At 38.2% G+C, this 22,067-nt stretch overlaps 1 protein-coding gene across 1 annotated transcript in view; it reads left to right on the top strand.

Annotated features, from left to right (window-relative positions):
* The window catches only part of Shroom4 (shroom family member 4), a 200,284-nt gene that overhangs the window by 96,876 nt on the left and 81,341 nt on the right, over positions 1-22,067 (top strand). The window contains exon 2 of the mRNA XM_005352766.3: positions 8,489-8,640. Coding sequence (XP_005352823.1) covers positions 8,489-8,640 — 152 coding nt within the window. The remainder of the gene's footprint in view (positions 1-8,488; positions 8,641-22,067) is intronic.

The raw sequence follows: 22,067 nt of genomic DNA on the forward strand, positions 1-22,067 counted from the left end.
ACGGAGAAACCCTGTCTCGAAAAATCCACACACACAAAAAAAAAAACAGAGAGAATTATGGAATGTATCAATTCATACAGTAAAGCCCTAGCTGACCATTAATACAAAATGGTTTGCCTTGCAGCAATATAAGCTGCTTACTTTAGAAATATTTGTTTTTTTTCTTGAAAATTAAGGACTGATTTATATACAGTCTCAATAAATGTTAAGAATATATATCTTCATATAATCAACAGTTAGATGGTTATGTATAACATCTCTAACACCCCCTTCACATAGTTAGTTAATTGTCAAAGTAATCATTATTCATTGTTTTTTAGTTTTAATTATGCATGTGTGTCTTTGTGTGAGTATGTGTATATGTGTGTGGGTACAGTTACCTGTAGAGGTCAGACAAAAGCATTGGATCCCCTGGAGCTGAGTTCCAGGTAGTTGTGACCCACCTGAAGTGGGTAATGGGAACCAAACTTGCATCTTCTCTAAGAATAGTAAGCATTCTTAACCACTGGTCCATCTCTCTAGCCCCCACTGATTACCTTTCACTGTTTCCTGACTGTCACATGGAATCATGTAACAGAATTGTCTCTTTATCTTAATGCAGTATGATGTTCCTGAGATGCACGTGTTTTATTGCTGTTTTGTACAAATATATGTACTGATGCTCTTCTAGGTTATTCCCCATTTTCCTTTGTTGTGAATAGGCAAATTTTTATGAGCCCCTACATTTTCCCTCAGGTATTTCTAGGACGAAGGAGTTTCCAGAGTAGTTGTTTAATTGTGGATTCCTGCTAGCATTATTGAGAGTTCAGATTGATTCTTATTCTTTTCAGAGGCTAGTATTTTTCAGTCTTTTAATTTTCTGCCATCCTAGAGAATATGTGGAGATATTTTTCTATGATTTAAGATTATATTTCCAAGATCAAACGGTATAGTGAACACATTTTCCTCTGCTTTTTTGGCGTCTGACTCTCTCATTTAGTAGAGTGCTTGCTCAGAGCATGCTCAGATATTTTGCCAGTTAGTTGGCTGTTTGTTGCAGTTTTCAGTATTCTAAATATATAATATATTCTAGTCTTTTTATTTAAAAATTTCAGGCAATATGTTTTGGCCATATTTCCCAGATACTCCCCACTACTTCTTTGTCAGATACATGTTATGAATATTTTTCCAGCTGTGGTTTGTCGTTTTACTTTACTCAATGTCACCTTTGATGAAATACAATTTTTGATTTCTTTTGTGGTTTTTGACTTTTGTATCCTGACCAAGAAGCCTCTTCCCACTTCAAGGTGGGAAATATATTCCTATGTATTCCTCTACAATATTCATTTTTTTAAAACTCTCTATGGTCCATATTTTTAGTATAGACTATTATACTATTATTATATGCAGATAAAATATTAAATTTATTAATTAAATTAATTAATTAAAATATTAAATTAATATTAATAACAAATTAAAATACAGACATATTATTACATACAGATAAAAATTATCTGTATTTTTTTCAGCTTACATACCCAATATAAAGGATTTTATTTATGGATAATATTATGCATATTCCATAACATTAATATCAGCAAAAGACTTTATCCTAAGTAAAAGGCTTGAATTAATAAAGTGCAAAAAGACCCCAGTGAGCATGCCTGCGAATAATGGAAGAGACCCTAAATTCATCGCAGTGCAGTCATGTTTGTCTTTTCTTCCCTGGCCCATGGAGAGAGTAGGACCATCCGCATTGGCAGGGACGAAAACATTCTCACTTTTGGTTGCTGATGCCGTGTCACTGCTGCTAAATGCCTTGCCCCATTCTTATCACCCAATTCCTAGAGCTGATCTTGGCTCTGGGCTGACTGAGCTTTTGGCAAAGATGCTGGGAATTTGACTTGGGCTAATCTCTGGGGAGATGTAATGTTTCAGAACTTTGAAGTCCTTTGTTGTGAGGCTTTGTAAACTAGGTGGTGATTAAGCAGCTGGGGAGGATGGTGTTGTCCTTAGGGATAGATGACACCACTGGCCACATCAGAATTCCATTGACTAAGGATCAGGGGAGTCATTGGGCCAGATCCACAGGGCAGCTCCTTATAGGATTTGATTATCTGCTTCTTAGCTGGCAAAGGGCAAGAATGACTTCTCCCCTGGTATCTGTTTCCTCACTTCAGAGCTTTATATAAATATATATCTCCATATATACATATATCTCCATATATATACATATACATACATATATATGTATTATTGCTTTGAAATAGCACTTCTTACATATTTTAAACTGGCTATTGTTTTAGAATTAACATGTATGTAAAAGACAGATTTTTGTCTGTACATTTTCTTGTGTGTTCTGATGGTTAGTTTGTATACAGTGTATCTAGATGTAAAATAATTATGTTTAATTTTTAAAATTAAAATTTTGCCACACAGAAAAAAAAGACAGATTTATTTTTTATTTGTCTTTATGGGATAACATGGAAGATGAAATTAGGCACAAAAGAACTTTTTCCCCTAGGCTGTTTTATTTTGATGATTGAGAGGCATATGAGAGACAAGCTAAGGTAGACAGTGTCTATAAACTAGAATCAAAGTGTTGAAAGCCATGGCAAAGAGATTGCAGAGGTTTCAAAGCCCACATCTGCTCTTTTCAGGGCACCCTGATTAATTTCTCCTGGCATGAAGAGATTTTAACAGATAGCATCAGTGAAGAGGGGGAAGATCAGAAACAGTCCACAATCTGAGTCTGCTTATGATATCACACTCAATTTCAGAAGGAGCGAGGACTTTGTCTGTCTTTGGTGAGCATATTTCTTAATAGTTGAATTTGCCAAAGCCAGCATATCCTCATCTCTACATTTCATCGTACTGATCTGCCAAAACACAACAGAATGCTGAACATGTGTTTGGGTGTTATTAAAAATTTGAATGTCTTTCAAAGATGAGATATCCCGTAAATAACATCTTAGCATTGTTGAAAGTTATGTATCTTTATATTGTATTTATCTTTATATATAGGATATATACATGTATATCTGAGATATGTGTAATATTTATATTAATCTTTTCTGTTTGTTTGCAGAAACAGTGTATCAACTAAGAAGGCATTTTTACCTTCTTAAAAATGTGAACAAACTGGTGGAGTAAGGATTATGGTCTGATAATTTGGCCAGAATCTTGGAGAACTGACCAAGAAAGTTTCATTTGATGCCTAAAATTACCCATATTTTAAGAATAGAAAGCAGAGGTTATCATAGTCACATCACATTGATAATTACTGCCTCTTAATGAACTGTTGTTCCCTTTATTAATATGTAGTGGTCTTTTATTTCTTCTAATTTTGAAGCTGACTTTATCAAATAGCGGAATAGATGCCCCAGCTTGTTTAGCTTCTAATTATGTGATAGGTTGACTTCCATCCTTTGATTCTCAGTCTATGGGTGTCTTTACTCCTGATGTTTTTCTTCGAGACAAGAGCTGGTTCTGTCTAGTTTTGTTTGTAAGTCCAGTGAGCTTGTCTGTGTCTCCTTGTTGCTGATTGGAGAGCATTCATAATTAAGGCTAGTACTGAGATATGTACTAATTCCTATTATTTTGATGATTACAATTCTGGTTGCCTGGATTATTGTTTTCCCTCTACTTTCTCATGCATTAGTGTTAGGGTTTTGCTGATTTACTGTGTTGGATGTGATAGAGTCTTACCTAGCTCACCATTTTTGTTTGTTTGTTTGTTTGTTTATCTCTCTCATGAAACTAATTCTTTCTCTGTGTTTAATATTTCTTTTGGTATCTTTTGAAGCACTGCCCTGGCTTGTGATTGTCTTGGTGTCCTTATTTTTCCATCAATTTTGAATGAGAAATTTGCTGAATATAACATTCTTAGTTGTTAGTTGCTTTCAGTACTTGGAATATGTCATCTCCTGCTTCTTCCATTTAGGCATGTCTGACAAGAGAGCTGATGTTATTCTGCTACTTCTGTTTTTGTTGGAGAGTCATCCTTTCCCCTCATGTAGCTTTTAATACTGTTTATTTGCTTTCTACGTTTTAGGAGATTTTATTTTATTTTTATTTAATTTTTTATTTAATTTTGAGAATTCCAAACATGAGTACTGTATTTGCATCCTTTCCATTTTTCTCCCCTTCTTACCCCTCCCATGTTCCCCTACTCCCTCTCTAATTATTGACATCCTTTTAAATTATTATTGCTAAATATATATAATCTAAATCCATCCTATCCTATTTACCATCTATCCATCCATCTATCTATCTGTCTGTCTGTCTATATCTATCTCTCTATCTCTCTATCTCTCTATCTCTCTATCTATCTATCATCTTTCTATCATCTATCTATCTATCTATCTATCTATCTATCATCTATCTATCTACCTTCAGGTACTGCTGAGTCTATTTAGCACTGCTCATATGTGCATGTGTTTCTGGTTGATCACTAAGGACTGGCTAACACATTAGGAAGCTCATCCCTGGAGAACGCTGATTCTCCTTTTCTCAGCAATCATTCATTTTCTATAGCTCTTCATCTAGGGGTGAGAGCTTGTGAGCTTCCAGCCATCTAAGCTGGCATGCCCGCTGGTGATGTCATAATGCAAGTCTGGTGTATGTGACTTTATTGCTAAGGTTTCGTGGGTGCAGCTTCCCTGTCATGTGTAGAAGACATTATCTCATCCCCTGGCTCTTACAATTTTAAAGTTTCCTTCATCTGCCTTAGGTATAGGGGTTGTGTGTTTTAGATGTATCAATTTGGGATGGGCACTCACAGCCAGCTTTTCTCTAAATTTTGACCAATTGTAAGTTACTGGACTAGTCTCCCTCCATCTGCTGCAAAAAGAAAAGCTTCATTAATGTTGGGTGAGAGTTACAAGCACACACACACACACACACACACACACACACACACACACACACACACGCGCGCGCGCGCGCATAAGTATTTAGAATACAGTTATAAATTATACTGGTTTAAGAAATTTGTAGTAGTAAGTTCTCCTCCATGGTCCATAACCTCACTAACCATGGGTAATTAGAAGTTTACAATGCCAGGCATAAATTCTCTCCTGTGGATCAAACCGTTAGTCCAATTAAATAGTCGCTGATTATTCCCAAAATATAAATGGCACTACTGCACCACTAGGGACATCTTGACATTTGGTCAATGTTGTGGTTCCTGGACTTCACAGCTGCGTAGGGAATATTGACTGGTTTTCTCCCTTGGCAGCTTGCATAGCATCTTTGGAGAAATGGAGAGGTAGCCTTCAGAAAGGGGCTTCCAGGTTAGTTCCAGATCAATTCCATGGATTCATAGGCTTGGTATTTTGATTATGTCCTGGATTTCTGGATTATTGTGCTCATTTTGATCTCTGTTTCTCCTCACTGGTGCTTGAGTGTAGTACTGCTTTATCCCTGATATTTTTTCTTCAGCTTGATTGAGTCTATCCATGCTGCTTTCTACTGTGTTATTTGGTTGCTTGAGCTTTTTATTTTCAATATTTATATTTTTTTCATCTAAACTATCGATTTCCTTGCTGACTTTCTCATCCACTGTGATGAATTTGTCTTCTGTGTTGCTGACTTTCCTCTCTAGTCTTCCTCTTCTTCATGCGTTCTCTCCCTTACGAAGAACATTAGCAAGTGTTTTTTATAAACAAATGTGCATTTTAGCTACTGACTTGGAAGTCTAACTGTCAAAAGGCCAAATAATAAATGGAAGAATCAGATATGGAGCAGGAAGGAGATAGAGTATAGGGGAGGAACATTAATATGAAACAACCCAAAAAGTCCTGATGGGTAAGAAGTTAGTTATACAGTCCAAGTTAGTTATACCCTGCCTCTACAGAGTGGTTAATTTGACATTTACTTCAATGGATCGTCAATCAAATGGAACCGTATTTCCTTATCTGAATATATTTGGGTTCTGGATTGTGCTAAGTAACAGAAAATCACTTGTTTCTTATCTGAGCATCTTCATACTTTTACTAGAGTGACCTTACTACAGTCAACACATCTGTTCTGAGGACTAATCTGCTGGTGACTCAGAAGAGAAGTGGACCACAAAAAGGGGCAATTGACCTACAGCTAGAGTTCAAAAACAAATAGTCTTTACGTAAATGCAGAAAATGGCAGCTAAAGTAGCAGTGTGAAGGCTTTGACTGGAGTAGCATTAATTAAGCATTTTAGTTTAAAAGGTTTTCGTTGTTGTTGTTTATCTTGTGACCTGGAATGAACAAACATCTTTTTGATATAACTGAATACTTAACCAGAGATTCTACTTAACACCAATATATGTGGAAGAGACCGCTTTCTATGGGTAGCAGTAATATGGATAATTGAGCTGTATGAATACAAAATGTGTTGGGTTAATTAAGACTAATGTGCATCAGTGGAAAAAAAACGATGAGCATTCATTAATTAGTCCTCTTTATAGTTACTTGTTAACTGTCAGAAAGCTAAGGGCCTCTCATGCAAGCCAGAATGAGTCATTCAAACTGATTTTCTGAAATGCAACTACAGTACTTTACTTCGATTTTCCCATTAATATTATTGTTGCTGGTGCTGTAGTTTTTGAAACAGCATCTCACATAGCCCAGACTGACTTCGAACTCCTGATTCTTCTGCCTTCCCTTCACTTGTATGCATCATCATTGCATGTGGCTAAGTAGGTAATTTTTAAAGGCAGGCAGTAGTGTCTATAAGACAGTAATGCTAATGATGATGGAAACAAAAGTATAATCCTAATTAATTTGCTGAGAGTTATTCCCCATTTGCCATTATTAGGTTGTTTTATCTTGAATGGGTGCCCAGACACTGAAAAAAGTGTGTGTGTGTGTGTGTGTGTGTGTGTGTGTGTGTGTGTGAGAGAGAGAGAGAGAGAGAGAGAGAGAGAGAGAGAGAGAGAGAGAAAGGAAGGAAGGAAGGAAGGAAGGAAGAGAGAAAGAGAGAGAGTCAGTCAACTGGCTAGGCTGTGATTTCTTAGAGGTTAATTTTTTTAAAATGTTGGGTTAGCAGCAATATACTTGATACATTTGTAATTTACCCAGAATTTCAATTTATTTAATGGTGTTTAAAAATCCTGAATTGATATTTTTTCTTTGATCTCAAAAGATCCTACCTATCCCAAAAGCAATATTCTGACTTTGATGGTGTGGGCTTCAGGGAGTGTGCTAAGAGACTGGGAGAGCAGAAAGAAAAGCATCCTAAGCGTAGCCTCAGTAAGGGTCAGCCCTCAGTGATAACTCACTTAGAAGCTTCCTTCCCATGAGAATTGGATGATTTGATCATTCTTACTTCACATATTACCCAAAACACTTAATGTGGGTGGGCTGGATTTTTATTTAACATGATCGTCTCAGGGGGCATATAAAATTTAGACAGTATTTCCCTTCTGGGGCTAGGAGCTAAGAGCTTTGTTTATTTGTGTATCTCTACCACTTAGTGGGTTTGTTGTTCTGTGCATGCTAAAAGACATTAAGTACTTGGGGAATAGGTTAATGATGGATGAGACGACCCCATTACTCTAGATAGAATTAATGCTCTAACAGGTAGAATTCACTTTTATGTTAAGTGGAATATTATGTACAAACTTTCCTGTAAACTTGGGTCTTTGGGGCCATTCTGTTTGACTTTTATCTACCCCAGTGGCTATTGCTTGTACTTTTGTTTTCAGAGTACCGCAGCCTGAAAACATTTTTGCCAAGATTACTCTGATCATATCGAGAATGTTTAGATTGTGGTGGATTAGTAACACATCCCCAGGTTTTTCTGAATGTGCATTGGCAAGTACTATGCTAGGAATGTGGTGAAGAAACAATAGCTTTGTCCTTACTTCATATGTTTAGAATTGGGGATTCTGACTACAGAATATTGAACTGGAAGTCACCATCAAAGTTTTCAATATCAGCCTCCTTGTTATAAGAATCAGAACTCATACTGAGCTAAGAACTCAGAGCTCCCAAAAAGGTGACCTAGCTATCCTGTTAGGTGGGTGCTTTTGTTAGCCACGGTTTGCATAAAAGGCAATTTAATTCTAAAGTGTTAGGTATATTTTTCAGGATCTCCCAGCTAGAAAGTAGTAGAGTCAAAATCCAAACCCAGCTTTGTCAGACTCCAAAGCCCGTCCAAAAGTACGGAAAGATTTGTCCACTTTTGATGGCGCTCCTCTGGCTCTAATTTGTGTGCAGAGTTTGCAATGCCATGGGGCTTCTTCAGCAACACAATAGACTTTCTTTTAAGCATCGCTTTCAGTTATAGAAGTGCTATCTTTAGGGAGGAGTTGCCTTATTTCTTGTTGCCTCCTTTCTCAAGAGCTCGTTCAAGCTCTGCCTTCAGTGACCATGGCCTGTGATCAACTCCTCAGCTACTCTTGAAGCTGCATGGAACACTTTCCTACTCCTACTTGTGGCTACAAGGTTGGGAGAAGTCAGCAAAGAAAATTATAGGGCAGAAGTCCCCTCATGACCCGCTTTCTGTTTTTTTGTTCTCTGCAACACAGATTGAAGATGGAGGCAAGGCAGCCTTGTCCCAGAAGATGCGGACTGGTGATGAGCTGGTGAATATCAATGGCACTCCATTGTATGGCTCCCGCCAAGAGGCCCTCATCCTTATCAAAGGCTCCTTCAGGATCCTCAAGCTGATTGTCAGGAGGTAAGGTACAGGTGCCGAGGCCATTGAAAAGTGCTTGATTGATAATAAAGCCTCCATAAAGTGCCATCTGTATCATTATCATCAACAAGAGAGGTAGTTCATGGGGACATAATTTTGCCGACAACTAAAGCAGAATGGTCAAAGGGCTGTTGGTTCGTATTTTGACACTGTCATATACTCAATATACCCACCCCTTCAGATAAATGCTTCTTCAGAACTCAATTTACTCGCTATTCTGAGGACTCAATGACTAAAAACATATAAAGGTCTATGTAACCTAAGGTTTTTTTCTGTCTCCTCTGTCATAACAGTATTGTTCAATCATCACATATCAACAGAGATGTAAAAAAATCTGACTGCCAGCCATCGTAGGCTTTTTGGAGGCTATAGCAAGCTCCAAGTCAGAAATGTTACCCTTGTATGGTTTCACGCATGAAAAAAAGCATGTATGTGTCAATAAAAATTAATAATATAAAGAAGCAATGAAAGGTTTCACAGTTCCTTGTGCTCGTTAAATAGATTGCTTAGACAGAAATTGCTAATTAAAGAGAAAAAGGGGATTCAATAGAGTTACATTCAAAAGAGGAGGGAAAATTTGAGCTAAAGAGTAGGTGGAATTAGAAAAATAAACCATCAGAAATAGATTTTGGCTAAATGGAATTACACAGGCAAAAGGAAGGGCAGGGACATTATTGGGTGTAGTCATGTCAATGTTACTCTTTTTAAATTTTTTCTTTGGTTTTTGAGATTATAATGTAATTTCATAACTTTTGTCTTCTTTCTCCTCCCTCTAAACCTTCTCCCCCTGTTTGCTTTCAAATTCATGGTCTCTTTTTCTTTAATTGTTGTCATTGAGAGCAGGAGAAACAGCCTTCCCCAGGAATAACACGAATCGGTTATCCAATATCAAATGGTCAGTCCCAAAAAGATAGACATGCAAATAACACTATATGGACTTGACAGGTTGTGTTTATGTATTTATGAAGATAGACACACACACACACACACACACACACACACACACACACACACACACACACACACATTTTTTATTGTGGTCCTGGGGATGGATAGCAGGGCCTCCTGATGCTAGCTAGGCAAGTGTCCTCACCATCTGAGCTCTGTTTACTTCTGTGTCTTCTTCCTTTTTGCCCATGTTTTAACCAGTCTCCTTTATTACTTGATTATCACTTTGACCATGCCTTAAACATTTCGTTTTCAGAAGTTCTACCTTTTCTGATATCATTATAATACAGAAATTATAATATGAACAATATCACTGGCTCTTCCTGTTTCAATTTATATCTATATATGGATGATTCTGACTCTTCTGTCCCAAACCATATAGCCTGTTTCCTCTTGGACATTTATATTTAGATGTGCCTATAGCGTTTCAAGTACAGTAGGTTGCTCCAAGCCTAACACATTTATTCTTCACCAAAGCTTCCTATCTTGATGACACTCCAGCAACCAAGCCAGAAGGAGAGCTATCATAAATTCTTTTATTGATCTCATGTAACATTCAAACAATTTATCCAAACAATCTTTCCCTAAAACATAACAGCTTGGAATTACATGGGGCAGATTATATAGAATTCCATTGGTTTATTGCATGATCTTCTGGTACCTAGTATTAAGCCATGCCTTTCCAGATATAGGCATCATGGTAAGTAGTGCCTTGTACTATATAACAGCTATATTGTCACTGATTTCATTTTATATGAAGGCTTGTTTTTCATATGCTAGGGATGGACTCCAAGGCCTTGAGTATGCTAGTCAAGTACTCTGCCATTGATCTACATCTTCACCACTTTGAATTGTTATGATTTATATTCTAAGTAAGACTTCATGGAGGGTTCACTTGGTAAAAGTTTTTGTTTAGTTTCATGAATGCTACTCCTTGGCTCTATCGCATAGAAATGGTAATTGCTTGAATAGTGTTATTATTATGAGGATCAAATAATTTAATTTACATAAAATTCCTCTTTACAAGTACTAGCCAAACTTGATCGAGCTTGGCTTCCAAGGTCAAGGTGGTTTGGTCATAGATGCATAACGCTGCATTGGGGAATTTCAGTCCATTCCCTTCTCTGAGGTATAAACGAAGCCTAACTGGAGTAGCCAAACACTGTCAGAAGGGAAATGCATTAGAACTGTAATGTGCATTGTACCCTAGTCTGCGGAGTATGATTTGCTGGGAAACCAATTGGGGGTGGCAAATATTTAAACAGAAAACATGGCTCTTGGTGAAATTCTGATTGTAGAAAGACAGAGGCACTTTAGAGTGTGAATACTGTCAGACAAGTTTCTGAGTTTAGTTCCACAAAGGGATGTGAAGATGCTGTGGTTTTAACCACTCACCCTCTCTTCTTTCTCTACTATAGCAATACTGCCATTACAAAACATCACTTAGGAGTGGCTCTAACTACAGTCTTGGAGATAGCAGGGACCTTTGGTTTTTATGGGGTAAAAGGCACTATGGCTCCCAGGACCTATATTTTCTACCTTTTCAGCACCCCCACTTCAGCCCTTATTACTTGAGGCATTCCATGCATAATTATGAGATGATGCTGCCCTCTTGTGGAAAGCTTAACCTTCCCTATGGACTACTGGGGAAGTTAGTTCCTTCATGCTTAGTCCCAATTTTTCCTCCAGCTTATGAAAACGGTCTCTGTTCTTCATAAATTAACACATAAAAGAAGTGTGATATGCTTATAGTTTATAAGTGTTCATCCTATTTTCTTAGACACAATGAAAGGACCTTGGTTTACATAAATCACTGACAAAGTTCCCATACTGGACTTTAGGCCTTGACTTAAGTCCTTTGAAGATGGGCATACAAAGAGACCTTCGAAAATGGCTTATTCTGAAAACCCAATCCAGCTTCTCTCTCTCTCTCTCTCTCTCTCTCTCTCTCTCTCTCTCTCTCTGTGTGTGTGTGTCTGTGCGTGCACACACACGCACACGTGTGTGCAGGTGCTCACTTCCAGGGATCAAACCCAGATCCTTGTACATTCTAGGGAAGCACTTTACCTCTGAAGCAAATCCCCAGCACGATATTGATTGCCCTTTAAATGATGGTAACTAAGTCAGAAATCAAGGTGTCATTGTCAAGCCACCTCTTGCCTCGCCCTCAAGTCCAAGTAATTTCAAGCCTTGACATGTCTAACCTGCCCTAAATCTCTGTTAGTTTGTCTCAATTCAATCACTCTTGATTTCTCACCTGTACTATTTTGAGAGCCTTCCCACTGGCTTCTCAGCATTCAGCTTTATCTCTTTCCAATCAATCCATGCTTCAAAAAAAGCATCTGAGCGGGTCACTTTTCTACTTGAAAAAAAATTAAAAATAAGAGCCATAGAACCAGGCTGTTTTCAAAAGGTTTAAATGGATAGAATGTTTAACCATATTAAAGACATATTCATAAGCAAATTTGAATATTTTGTTAATTATTGAAGAGTTTCGTGCATTGTAATTTGATTATATTCATCCTCTTCCCCATTTATTCCCAGCCTCCATTCCATACCCACCCAACATTGTACCTTCATGGATTTAAAAAAAAATCAATCCAGATGGTCCTGCCTATATGTTTGTGAGTGTGCGGTCGTCTACCAGGGGACATACCCTTCATGAAAACTAACTTTCCCTTCCCTGCAAGCTGTCATTTACGACTAGCTCCTTAGCGAGGGCTAGAACTTTATGACTAAGTACCATTTTTACATTATTTTGTTTTGTTTTGTTTTGTTTTTCTAGACAGGGTTTCTCTGTGGCTTTGGAGCCTGTCCTGGAACTAGCTCTGTAGACCAGGCTGGTCTTGAACTCACAGAGATCCGCCTGCCTCTGCCTCCCGAGTGCTGGGATTAAAGGCGTGCGCCACCATCGCCCGGCTCGACTAAGTACCATTTTTAACTAAAATAACAATATCTAAATATAAAAAAAAAACTTTTAGCAGTAGAAAAAGAATTGATGAAAATATCTGCGTTGCAGACTTTGACATAACTTAAGCATGAAAACAAAGAACACAGAAATGTAAGTACTTGGAAAATTTGAAAACATAAGTTATTCATTATAATTAATAAAATTTTAAAATATGTTATAGGTAGTAATTCATTATTTTCAAATATTCATGGAAAATTTAAAAATGGTTGCATGTTCTTATATGCAAATTCTTAGTAGCAGAAGTGACATTGGCTTTATTTCTGACGATAATGTACAAATTTCTCAAATTTAAACAAAAATCTTTAGCAACTTTAATATAGCAGAACACATTTATATGCAAATATCAAACCAAAGAAAAAGTAGCAAAGTAATAAAAATAATAAAGTTGAGAGCATGACTTGTCAAAACTTTGAAATTAGTATTCTGAAGTAAATTTATAACATTTTATTAAAAATGAAGAATGCAATTACATATCTAAGAATCCAATATAATATTGATGCCAAGAGCTTGATTTGGAGGACTGGTAAGATGGATTAAATAGATAAGCCTCTAGCAAATTTAATCAAGTAAACAAAAATGAATTATAAATAAAATTTAAATGACGAATGACAAATAACATCATAGAAGTAGTTTTTTGAATTAACTATAGATTACTATAATTATACTTTAGGAAATCTTGAAATCACAGAGAAATTTAACATATCTACTTCAGTTTTAAATGACAAAATTATTGAAAAGCTGTATAATAAAATGATCTGAAACACTGAAAACAATAATAATCAAATGGGAATTCCCAGAAATATTTTAGGTTCATATAGTTTCAATCAGTGAGTGCCTTCGAAGTTTTTGAAATAACCCAGACTCTATTATAATGCTATAGACCTGAAAATGTTGCAGATTTATTCAGGTTGTTTTTGAAGCCAGAATCAGGATACTCTAATTATTGAGTTTAGAGGCAAAGTTCCTAAATGCAAGCCTATCAAATATAATTTAGAAATATAGGATGATAACAATTTATTTTAAATGCTAAAAGATTTCTTTGAAAAAAGGTAAAATCTTAAGTCTAATACAGACTTAGAAATTAACATATGTTGAACTTTATTTAACTCTGTGACCAAACGGTAAAGTATTGAAATCAATTTAAAGGCAAAGTCAAAGAAGAACAAATTTCATATAAAGTTAACAGTAGACTGCAATAACCAGTTAGAAGCTGTACAACGTAAGAACTGTCACTTACTCACTATCGGCTAAACACATAAAAACTCAGGAGTACCCTTAAGAAGAAATATGCATAACATATTAAGGACATATATGGATGAAATTTCAAAATAAACTTTCCACTGGAAAATGTACACAAATAGTTTTAATCATATGAACAGCTGAAAGATATTGCATAAAGGGATTTTTTGGGGTTTTTTTTTTTCGAGACAGGGTTTCTCTGTGGCTTTGGAGCCTGTCCTGGAACTAGCTCTTGTAGACCAGGCTGGTCTCGAACTCACAGAGATACACCTGCCTCTGCTTCCCGAGTGCTGGGATTAAAGGTGTGCGCCACCACCGCCTGGCTAAAGGGATTTTTTAATAGCTGATACAGCTTAGTGGTAGAGCACTTGCCTAGCATCTGTGGAGCCCCAGGTTCAATTTTCCATTCCCAGTACCGCAAAGCAAAGCAAAGCAGAGCAAAGCAAAGAAAAACTCAGTGGTAGAGTGCCTACTTAGCACAAGGCCCTTGGCTCCGTGCTCGGTAGGAAAAAAAAAAGGCTACTGCAATAAAATTTAGATGGGGGAGGAAGAAAAAGTAATGGATAAAAACACAAAAGGTAATGATAGAGTTTTTGTTTGTTTGTTTGTTTGTTCTTGCTGTGGTGACATATGCCTATAGGCCCAGTACCTGTGGTTGTGGTACTTTTGGGTGATGGGAGACAGGAGAGACAGGAGGATCAGGAGTTCAAGACCAGCATTAGGTATATAATGAGGTCAAGACCAGCCTAGGCTACATGAGACCCTGTCTCAAAAAAAGCACAACAAAAACTAAGAAGTAATTTAATGAACAGTATTTTCACTTACCCTAATTGAGTTATTCCTCTATGCTGTTGTGATATCCTGTAATTTTTGAAGTTCAAAGTAGCCTTTATCACTCATTTCCTTATAAATGTTATCATTTTCTCATTTGTATTTCCCACGTTTGCACCTGAATCCTAGTCATCTTTTCTATCACAATTCAGAATGTCAGACTGACAAATTTTGTTGTCCTTTCAGGTGGCCACATACTTTAGAGTCTTGGGCACTCTCAATCTTGAGGAATAAACACTTCTGTGTCAACAACTCGCTCTTCTGATTGTGCAATTGACGTTGGCACCTCTCTCCCATATTTGAGATAGGACCTTATTCAGGGTGGTCTTGAACTCACTATCATCCTGTCTCAGCCTCGAAGATTGTGGAATTATAGGCATGCAGCACCATGCTTTTGCAAGCATTTGGGTCAGCAATTATTTATTGAATGTCAGCCTTTTTCTGCAGTCTAAATTCAATCGTGAACACCCACAGTCTTTCTTGACTCCATCACTGAATACAGAATGTAATTTGTAACTATTATTTCAGTTTTTTCTAAGAAAGATACACAGAGCCATTAGAAATTAATTAATTATACAATAGATGTTTTAGAGCTGGTGCTCATTAATGACTATTACTTAGAAACTTGTTACAAATGTATTTTATTGGATGCCACATTAGGTCTACTAATCAAAAACTCTTGAGTAGAGGAAGCTATTCCAGTTATGAATTTTACTAAGATTTCTAAATGAAAAGCCAGCAGTTTTGAGAACCACTCCGTGGAAGGCATCAGGCTCAATTCTCCAGAATCAGTAGAGAAAAAGTAACTTCAACTCTGCAGTAACAACTTCTCCTCCATCTAGCTTTCTCATGCACCGTTCTTTTCACTCCTGTTCTTCTACGTTACCAAGGCATCAATTCTATTTTCTCCGATTCTGTTTTCCTCCTTTTGACCTCTGTGTTGACTTTGCTGTCTCTACTCATTCAACCTGTCCTATTCAGTTCACTCATTTTTGCAACAACCACCTCAAGTGCTAAGGAGTATATTTCTATGTCTCATCTCCCCCAAAATTCAGATTCATATATTCAGAACACCAGTAAAGTCACTGCAGGAAAATCCAGCAGGAAATTCAAGTGTAGTAGGTAAAAATCTGAACTTTTTCTAGCACTTATACTCCCCCACTGCTAGTAGTAGTTGATAGTACCATGGTCCAGACTTCCAACTGGTACCCGAGTAGTCATTCTTGACTCATTAATGTCTGTCACTGAGAGCGGTTTGCCCTTTAGATTGCCCCAGAATCTTTACTCTTCTTTGTATTTTCTCTGTGACTACCTTAGTTCAGTCCCTCCTTATCTCTTCTTTGAACTATTTCATAAGCTTCTTCACTGTCTCAAATCTGTCTGCCAAGGTGGTGCTAGCACAGAGACAAATCTAGAATACAGATTCAATTCTATTTCCATGCCCTGCCAAAAACTTCCCAGTGACCTCCCTTGCCCAGTGCGCAGTAAGAAGAGTGAGCTATTTATTCCTATCTCTGCTCACACCTGCAGCTTCATCTTTTATACCTTGTTGCTGATTTATTCTGGAGCAATGAAGTTTCCAAGAATGTCATGCTGATTATCAACTCTATGAGTCTTCATTTTCTACTTCTTACCAGAACTGGTCGTTTCCATTTCTTTTTCTGGACTCCTTCACAGTAGCATTCACAAGCTTGAAATTAGAGCCAAGGGATACCCATTTTAAGGATATTTTCTTTGACACCCTGGGGTGATTCAAGTAGCTCTTTTCTGCTCCTATGGAATTCTAGTATTCTAGCCATTATCTCAATGCATTGGAAAAATCTGCTAATGTATGTTTCCCAGGAGATTATATCAGGGCTTGGCAAGCCAGTCTAACCTACCACTTATTTAACATGTCCTACAGTGTTATTTGTTATTTTTATTCTTTAAATATTTCATACATGCATATAATGTATCTTGATTGATTATAACCAACCCTCACTTTTCCCTCCAACTGTCTGCCCAGAACCTCATCATCATATCTTCCTCCAAATTTTATATGTTCCTTCCTGTATTTTCACTCGGAGTTGAGTTAGTGCTTTCTGTATGCACATGGGTATGAGATCATATACTAGGGCACGAGGAACCTGCCTACCAGTGGCCACACCTTCAGCCCCCCCCCGCAAAGAAGAGTGACTCTCCATCTCCAAGCATCATCAGCTGCTAACATGACATGTCCCCTAAGCTTGGGCTGGTGCCTCTGTAGTCCCTTCCCCTTCTACACTGGAATTTTAACTTGCTTGACCTTGTATAGATAGCCACATCTGCTCTGAATTCATCTGTGCAACTGCCATATCATATCCAGAGGCCAGCATTTCGCCACATATCTACGTATCCTCTGACTCTTATATTCTCTCCCCCCCCCCTCCCTTCTGCAATGTTTCCTGATCCTCGGATGTTGGGGGAGGTCGCTAGTTTGTTTCTTGACCACCTTGACTCAAAATAATTGCACAGAAACTATATTATTTGTAATACTGTTTGGCCAATAGCTTAAGCATATTTTTAGCTAGCTCATATCCTAAACTAACCCATCTCCATTAATCTTTGTATTGCCAAAGGGCTGTGGCTTACAAGGTAATGTTCAATCCCTGGTGGCTATCTCCTGCGAGGCTACATGGCTTCTCCACGACTGCTTTCTTTCTCCCAGAATTCAGTTTAGTTTTCCCTGCCTAACTCTGTTCTGCTCTGCTATCGGTCCAAAGCAGCTTCTTTATTAACCAATAAAAGCAACACATATACAGAAGGACTTCCCACACCACTCGGGAACAGGGAAATTGTTGATACAAGTATCCTGTCTTATAGTTGAGCACACACAGGTTCTTTTTACTCAGCATTTTCAATAGTAATGAATCTCTGCATAAACTATGACCCATGCAATAAGAAACTTCTCTGATCAAGGTTAAAAGCAACACAAATCTATAGATATAAATATTTAAAAGGTAATTTGATAACATGACCATTCAGAAAAACAGTATCAATAGGTTCTGCCCAAGGGCCTATGACTAACCTAGACATGGGTTTTCACCATGTATACATTAACCAGGTATGAATCCCCTCCTGCTGGGTAGGTCAAAAGTCTAATCATGAGTGTCTTGCAACTATGACACCAGTATACACATCTTGCCTGGTAAGTCAGTATTGTAGCAAGCAGGGTCCAGCACTGTATAAAATCATTGTCTTTTTTCCTGCAGCCTGCATAGCATCTTATAGAACTATGGAAGTTAGCCAACAGAAAGAGAGTTTCCTTGTTAGTTCAAGACTGATGTTCTGTATCCTGCAACAGACGTATGTGATGCCTTCAGCAATATGGTGTTACTATCTAGTTATAGAGGGTAACTTAAAGCAAATGGTAATAGCTTATATTGTTTGGAGTGCCTCTGGGATCTCCTTGACCAATAAATCATAGGCAAGTATAACCCATGTGGTTTAGAAATTTTCTTACCCCGACTATAAGAACCATGAAGTGGTGAGGACTGTCTGTATTCATTGTTGTGACTTTATCATGTAGTGCTATAGCCACTTCCCTATATCAGGCTGTGTGCAATATTTTTGTAGGATTTCTATTGCTGTGAAGAGACACCATGACCATGGCAAGTCTTATAAAGGAAACATTTAATTGGGGTGGCTTACAGGTCAGAGGTTTAGTCCATTATCATCATGGGGTGACATGGCAGTGAGCAGGCAGACATGGCGCTGGAGAGGGAGCTGACAGTTCTACATCTTGCACAGGCAACGGGAAGTGGTCTGCCTCACTGGGCATGGCTTGAGCATATATGAGACCTCAAAGCCCACCTCCTTAGTGATACACTTCCTCCAATAAGACCACACCTACTCCAACAAGGCCACACCTCCTAATAGTGCCACCCGCTTTGGGAGCCATTTTCTTTCAAGCCACCACACATATATGTGTGTGCGCACATGCGCATCTGTGCATGTGCACATTTGTGTATATAAAAATATACACTCATATATTATATTTTAATATTTATAAATCTCTGAATCTTTCCTTCTTTTCTGTAGCAGGATGTAGATAATAATTCTTCAGTCTACCTTAGTTTATAAAACTTAAATATAAAAATGGGTATGTATATAGCACCCCTGTTCCAAAGGCTCAAGGACCATTGTGGAAGGGGGGCAGAAAGTTTGTAAACCAGAGGTCAGGTTGGACATGAGCAGAGCAATACAGTATCTCTGTACATGACAGAACCTCTGCCTTCAGGACCTCACAGCAGCTGTGTTTACTTGCCCAGTTGCTGCCCAGAGTCAAGTCAGTCCACTTTCCAGTATGGAATAGGGAGGGGATCATTAGGTCCCAGCACTAGCTGAGGAGCTATTGACAGTTTATGGCTTCTGGGGAAGGCAGAGTCAGTTTTCTTTAAGGGTGTGGCCCTGGATAGGTTGACCATCATGAAACCGTACCCAAAAGAATATGAGCAGTACAAAATTGGATTCAATGAGTTATAACTAAAGAAGATAAGATTTTAGGTGGGATGGAGAGTGGATCTGGGAGAAATTGGGGGAGGAGCAGGAATAACAGGATCAAACATTATATGCATGTATGAAATCATCAAAGAGTTAATAAAATATCATATTTTAGAACATGAATACAAAGTATTTTATTTATACTTATGTAAATATTTAGTACCTGGCCCTATATAAGTAAATTTGCTGGTCTCTGACAAATCATTTTCAGAAAAAGACTGAGACTCCATATAATAGTTAAAAATGCAAGGATTTTCTGCATGACAGGCAGTCAATGCCACTGATCAACAAAACCTTAACTCTCCCATCATTTGTCTTTGCTATGTTCTTCCTCAACCTAGAGAGTTTTCTACCTTTCTTTGCTAAACCAAAGACAAGTAATACACCAGAATGAAGTTCTAATCAAAGGGACTATGTTGTTAGAAGTACCTGCCATCACTGTTTTCCATAAGTCTACTGTATTGTCCTCCATAGCTCTATTGAGGCTTACAGTGCAGAAGGGCTTTCCTATAGCCGTGAAACTCAGAATAATGAAGTAGTACTAAATGCTGCAGTTTCTGTCTACCAATCTGGCTTTCTTTCTAATGTTTCTGAAGCTTTTCACATTTGCTACCTCCTCTAGGGAACCTTTCTGCTAGAGCGACAACTCCTTCCTATACCTAAAGTAAAGTTGGGATTGAATCTGTTACCTTGCTTGACTTGTCTTTTGCTAGTTCTTCTTTTATGAAATGGTCTACTTCTGGACACAGAAGAGTGCCAGATCCTTCTCCCCAGCCTTTACGTCTTTCTGAGCTCCAGATTTCCATTCCAAGATGCCCATGGCCTCTGTCCTGATAGCTCATTATTTTTTTGTCTATGGCATCATTCCCATCTCTATACATCAAACTCACAAGTATAGAATCTCTTTAATTTCTTCTTTATCCTCCAAGTCCTTTCCGAGCTCTCTCTGCAGTGTGTCTAATATCCATGTCATCCATCTCCTTTGCCTTCTTCCTACTACTGCCTGGGACTCATTACCTCTTATCTGGATGCCCTCCAACCCATTCTTTGCACTTCTGCCAAATTAATCTTCCTAAAGTACATCTCAGTATTTATTTCAATCAGCAATAATTGTGCTTCGGGTAAACCTCATGAGTTATAAGAGTTCTATTGTGCCAGCCTGGGTCATGTAATTCCCTTTCTCAAATGTGCCCCAATTGTCTCCAGAAATAATACAAGTACTCTGTCCTAGATTTTATGACCCTCCATAGCTGGATCTACATGACTTTTTTCCATCTTATCTTCCTGAAATCCAAAGCGTATGACTGTCCTTTGCACATTCTTTTGCCTGGGCTTGGCTTTTGTTGTCCTCTGCTTGTGAAATAACTTCTCTAATTCCTACTCATTATTCAGATACTGTCAACTTCTCATCTTCCGTTGTCTTGTTTCTTTTTCTCCTAATTGTACAAACTTGCATGGACTCCTCCCATTTTGAAAATATATTTTTACTTTTAAATGTATTAAACTGATTAAATTTTGCCCCTAAGCTCTAATAAAATCCATGTCTTTGTGAGTCTCCATAAACATAGATAGTTCACAGTGAAGCCGTTTTCTCCACTGTGATTTTTATGTTTAATTGGTCAAACCCTGATCATTTTTATTTAATTATTTACTTTTTATTCTTTTTATTCATTTTACGTACCACCACAGTTCCCCCTCCCACCTCTCCTTCTGCTCCCCAGCCATTTACCCCCAACCCATCCCCCATCTACTCCTCCCAAAAGGTAAGGCCTCCCATGGAGAGTCAACAAAGCCTGGCACATTAAGTTGAGGCAGGACCAAGCTCATCCCTCCTGCATCAAAGCTGAGCAAGGCATCCCATCAAAGTGAATAGGCTCCAAAAGGCCAGCTCATGTACTAGAGATAGATCCTGGTCCCACTGCCGGGACCCCCTCAAATAGACCAAGCTATACAACTGTTGCCCACATGCAGAAGCCTAGTTCAGTCCTATGCAGTCTCTAAAGCTGTCAGTCTAGAGTTCATGAGTTCCTACTAGCTTGGTTCAACTGTCTCTGTAGATTTTCCCATCATGATCTTGACACCCCCTTTGTTCATAATAATTCTTCCTCCCTCTCTTTGACAGGACTCCCAGAGCTCAGGCTGGCGCTTGGCTGTGGATCTCTGCATCTGCTTCCATCAGTTACTGGGTGAAGGTTCCATAGTGACAGTTAGGATACTCACCAATCTGATTAAAAGGAGGGAAGGCCAGTTCAGGCTCCCTCTCCACTATTGCTAGGAGTCTTAGCTGGGGTCATCCTTGTGGATTCCTGAGAATTTCCCTAACATCAGGTTTCTCCCTAATGCTCACCCACTCTGTCCCTCCCCCAACTTGACCATCCCCTTCTCTCAGGTTCTCATTCCCCATCCCCTCCCCTGCACCACTGCTCCCACCCTGCCCCCAGTTTACCTAGGAGATTTTACCTATTTTCCCTTCCCAGGGCAATTCATGCATCCCTGTTAGGGTCCTTTTTATTACCTAGCTACTCTGGAGCTGTGGATTTTAGTCTGGTTATCATTTGCTTTACATCCAGTATCCTCTTATGAGTGAGGCTATACTGTGTTTGTTTTTCTGTCCCTGGGTTACCTCACTCAGGATGATTTTTTTCTGGTTGCATAATTTGCCTTCAAATTTCCAGATGTCCTTGTTTTGAACAGCTGAGTAATACTCTATTGTATCAATGTACCACCTTTTTTTATCCATTCTTCAGTTGAAGGTTATCTAGATTGTTTCCAAGTTCTGGCTATTATGAATAATGCTGCTATGAACATAGTTAAATAAGTGTCCTTGTGGTGCTATGGACATAGTTAAATAAGTGTCCTTGTGGTGCTATGGACATAGTTAAATAAGTGTCCTTGTGGT

Source organism: Microtus ochrogaster, chromosome 10, assembly GCF_000317375.1.
Source record: "Microtus ochrogaster isolate Prairie Vole_2 chromosome 10, MicOch1.0, whole genome shotgun sequence".
NCBI lineage: Eukaryota > Metazoa > Chordata > Mammalia > Rodentia > Cricetidae > Microtus > Microtus ochrogaster.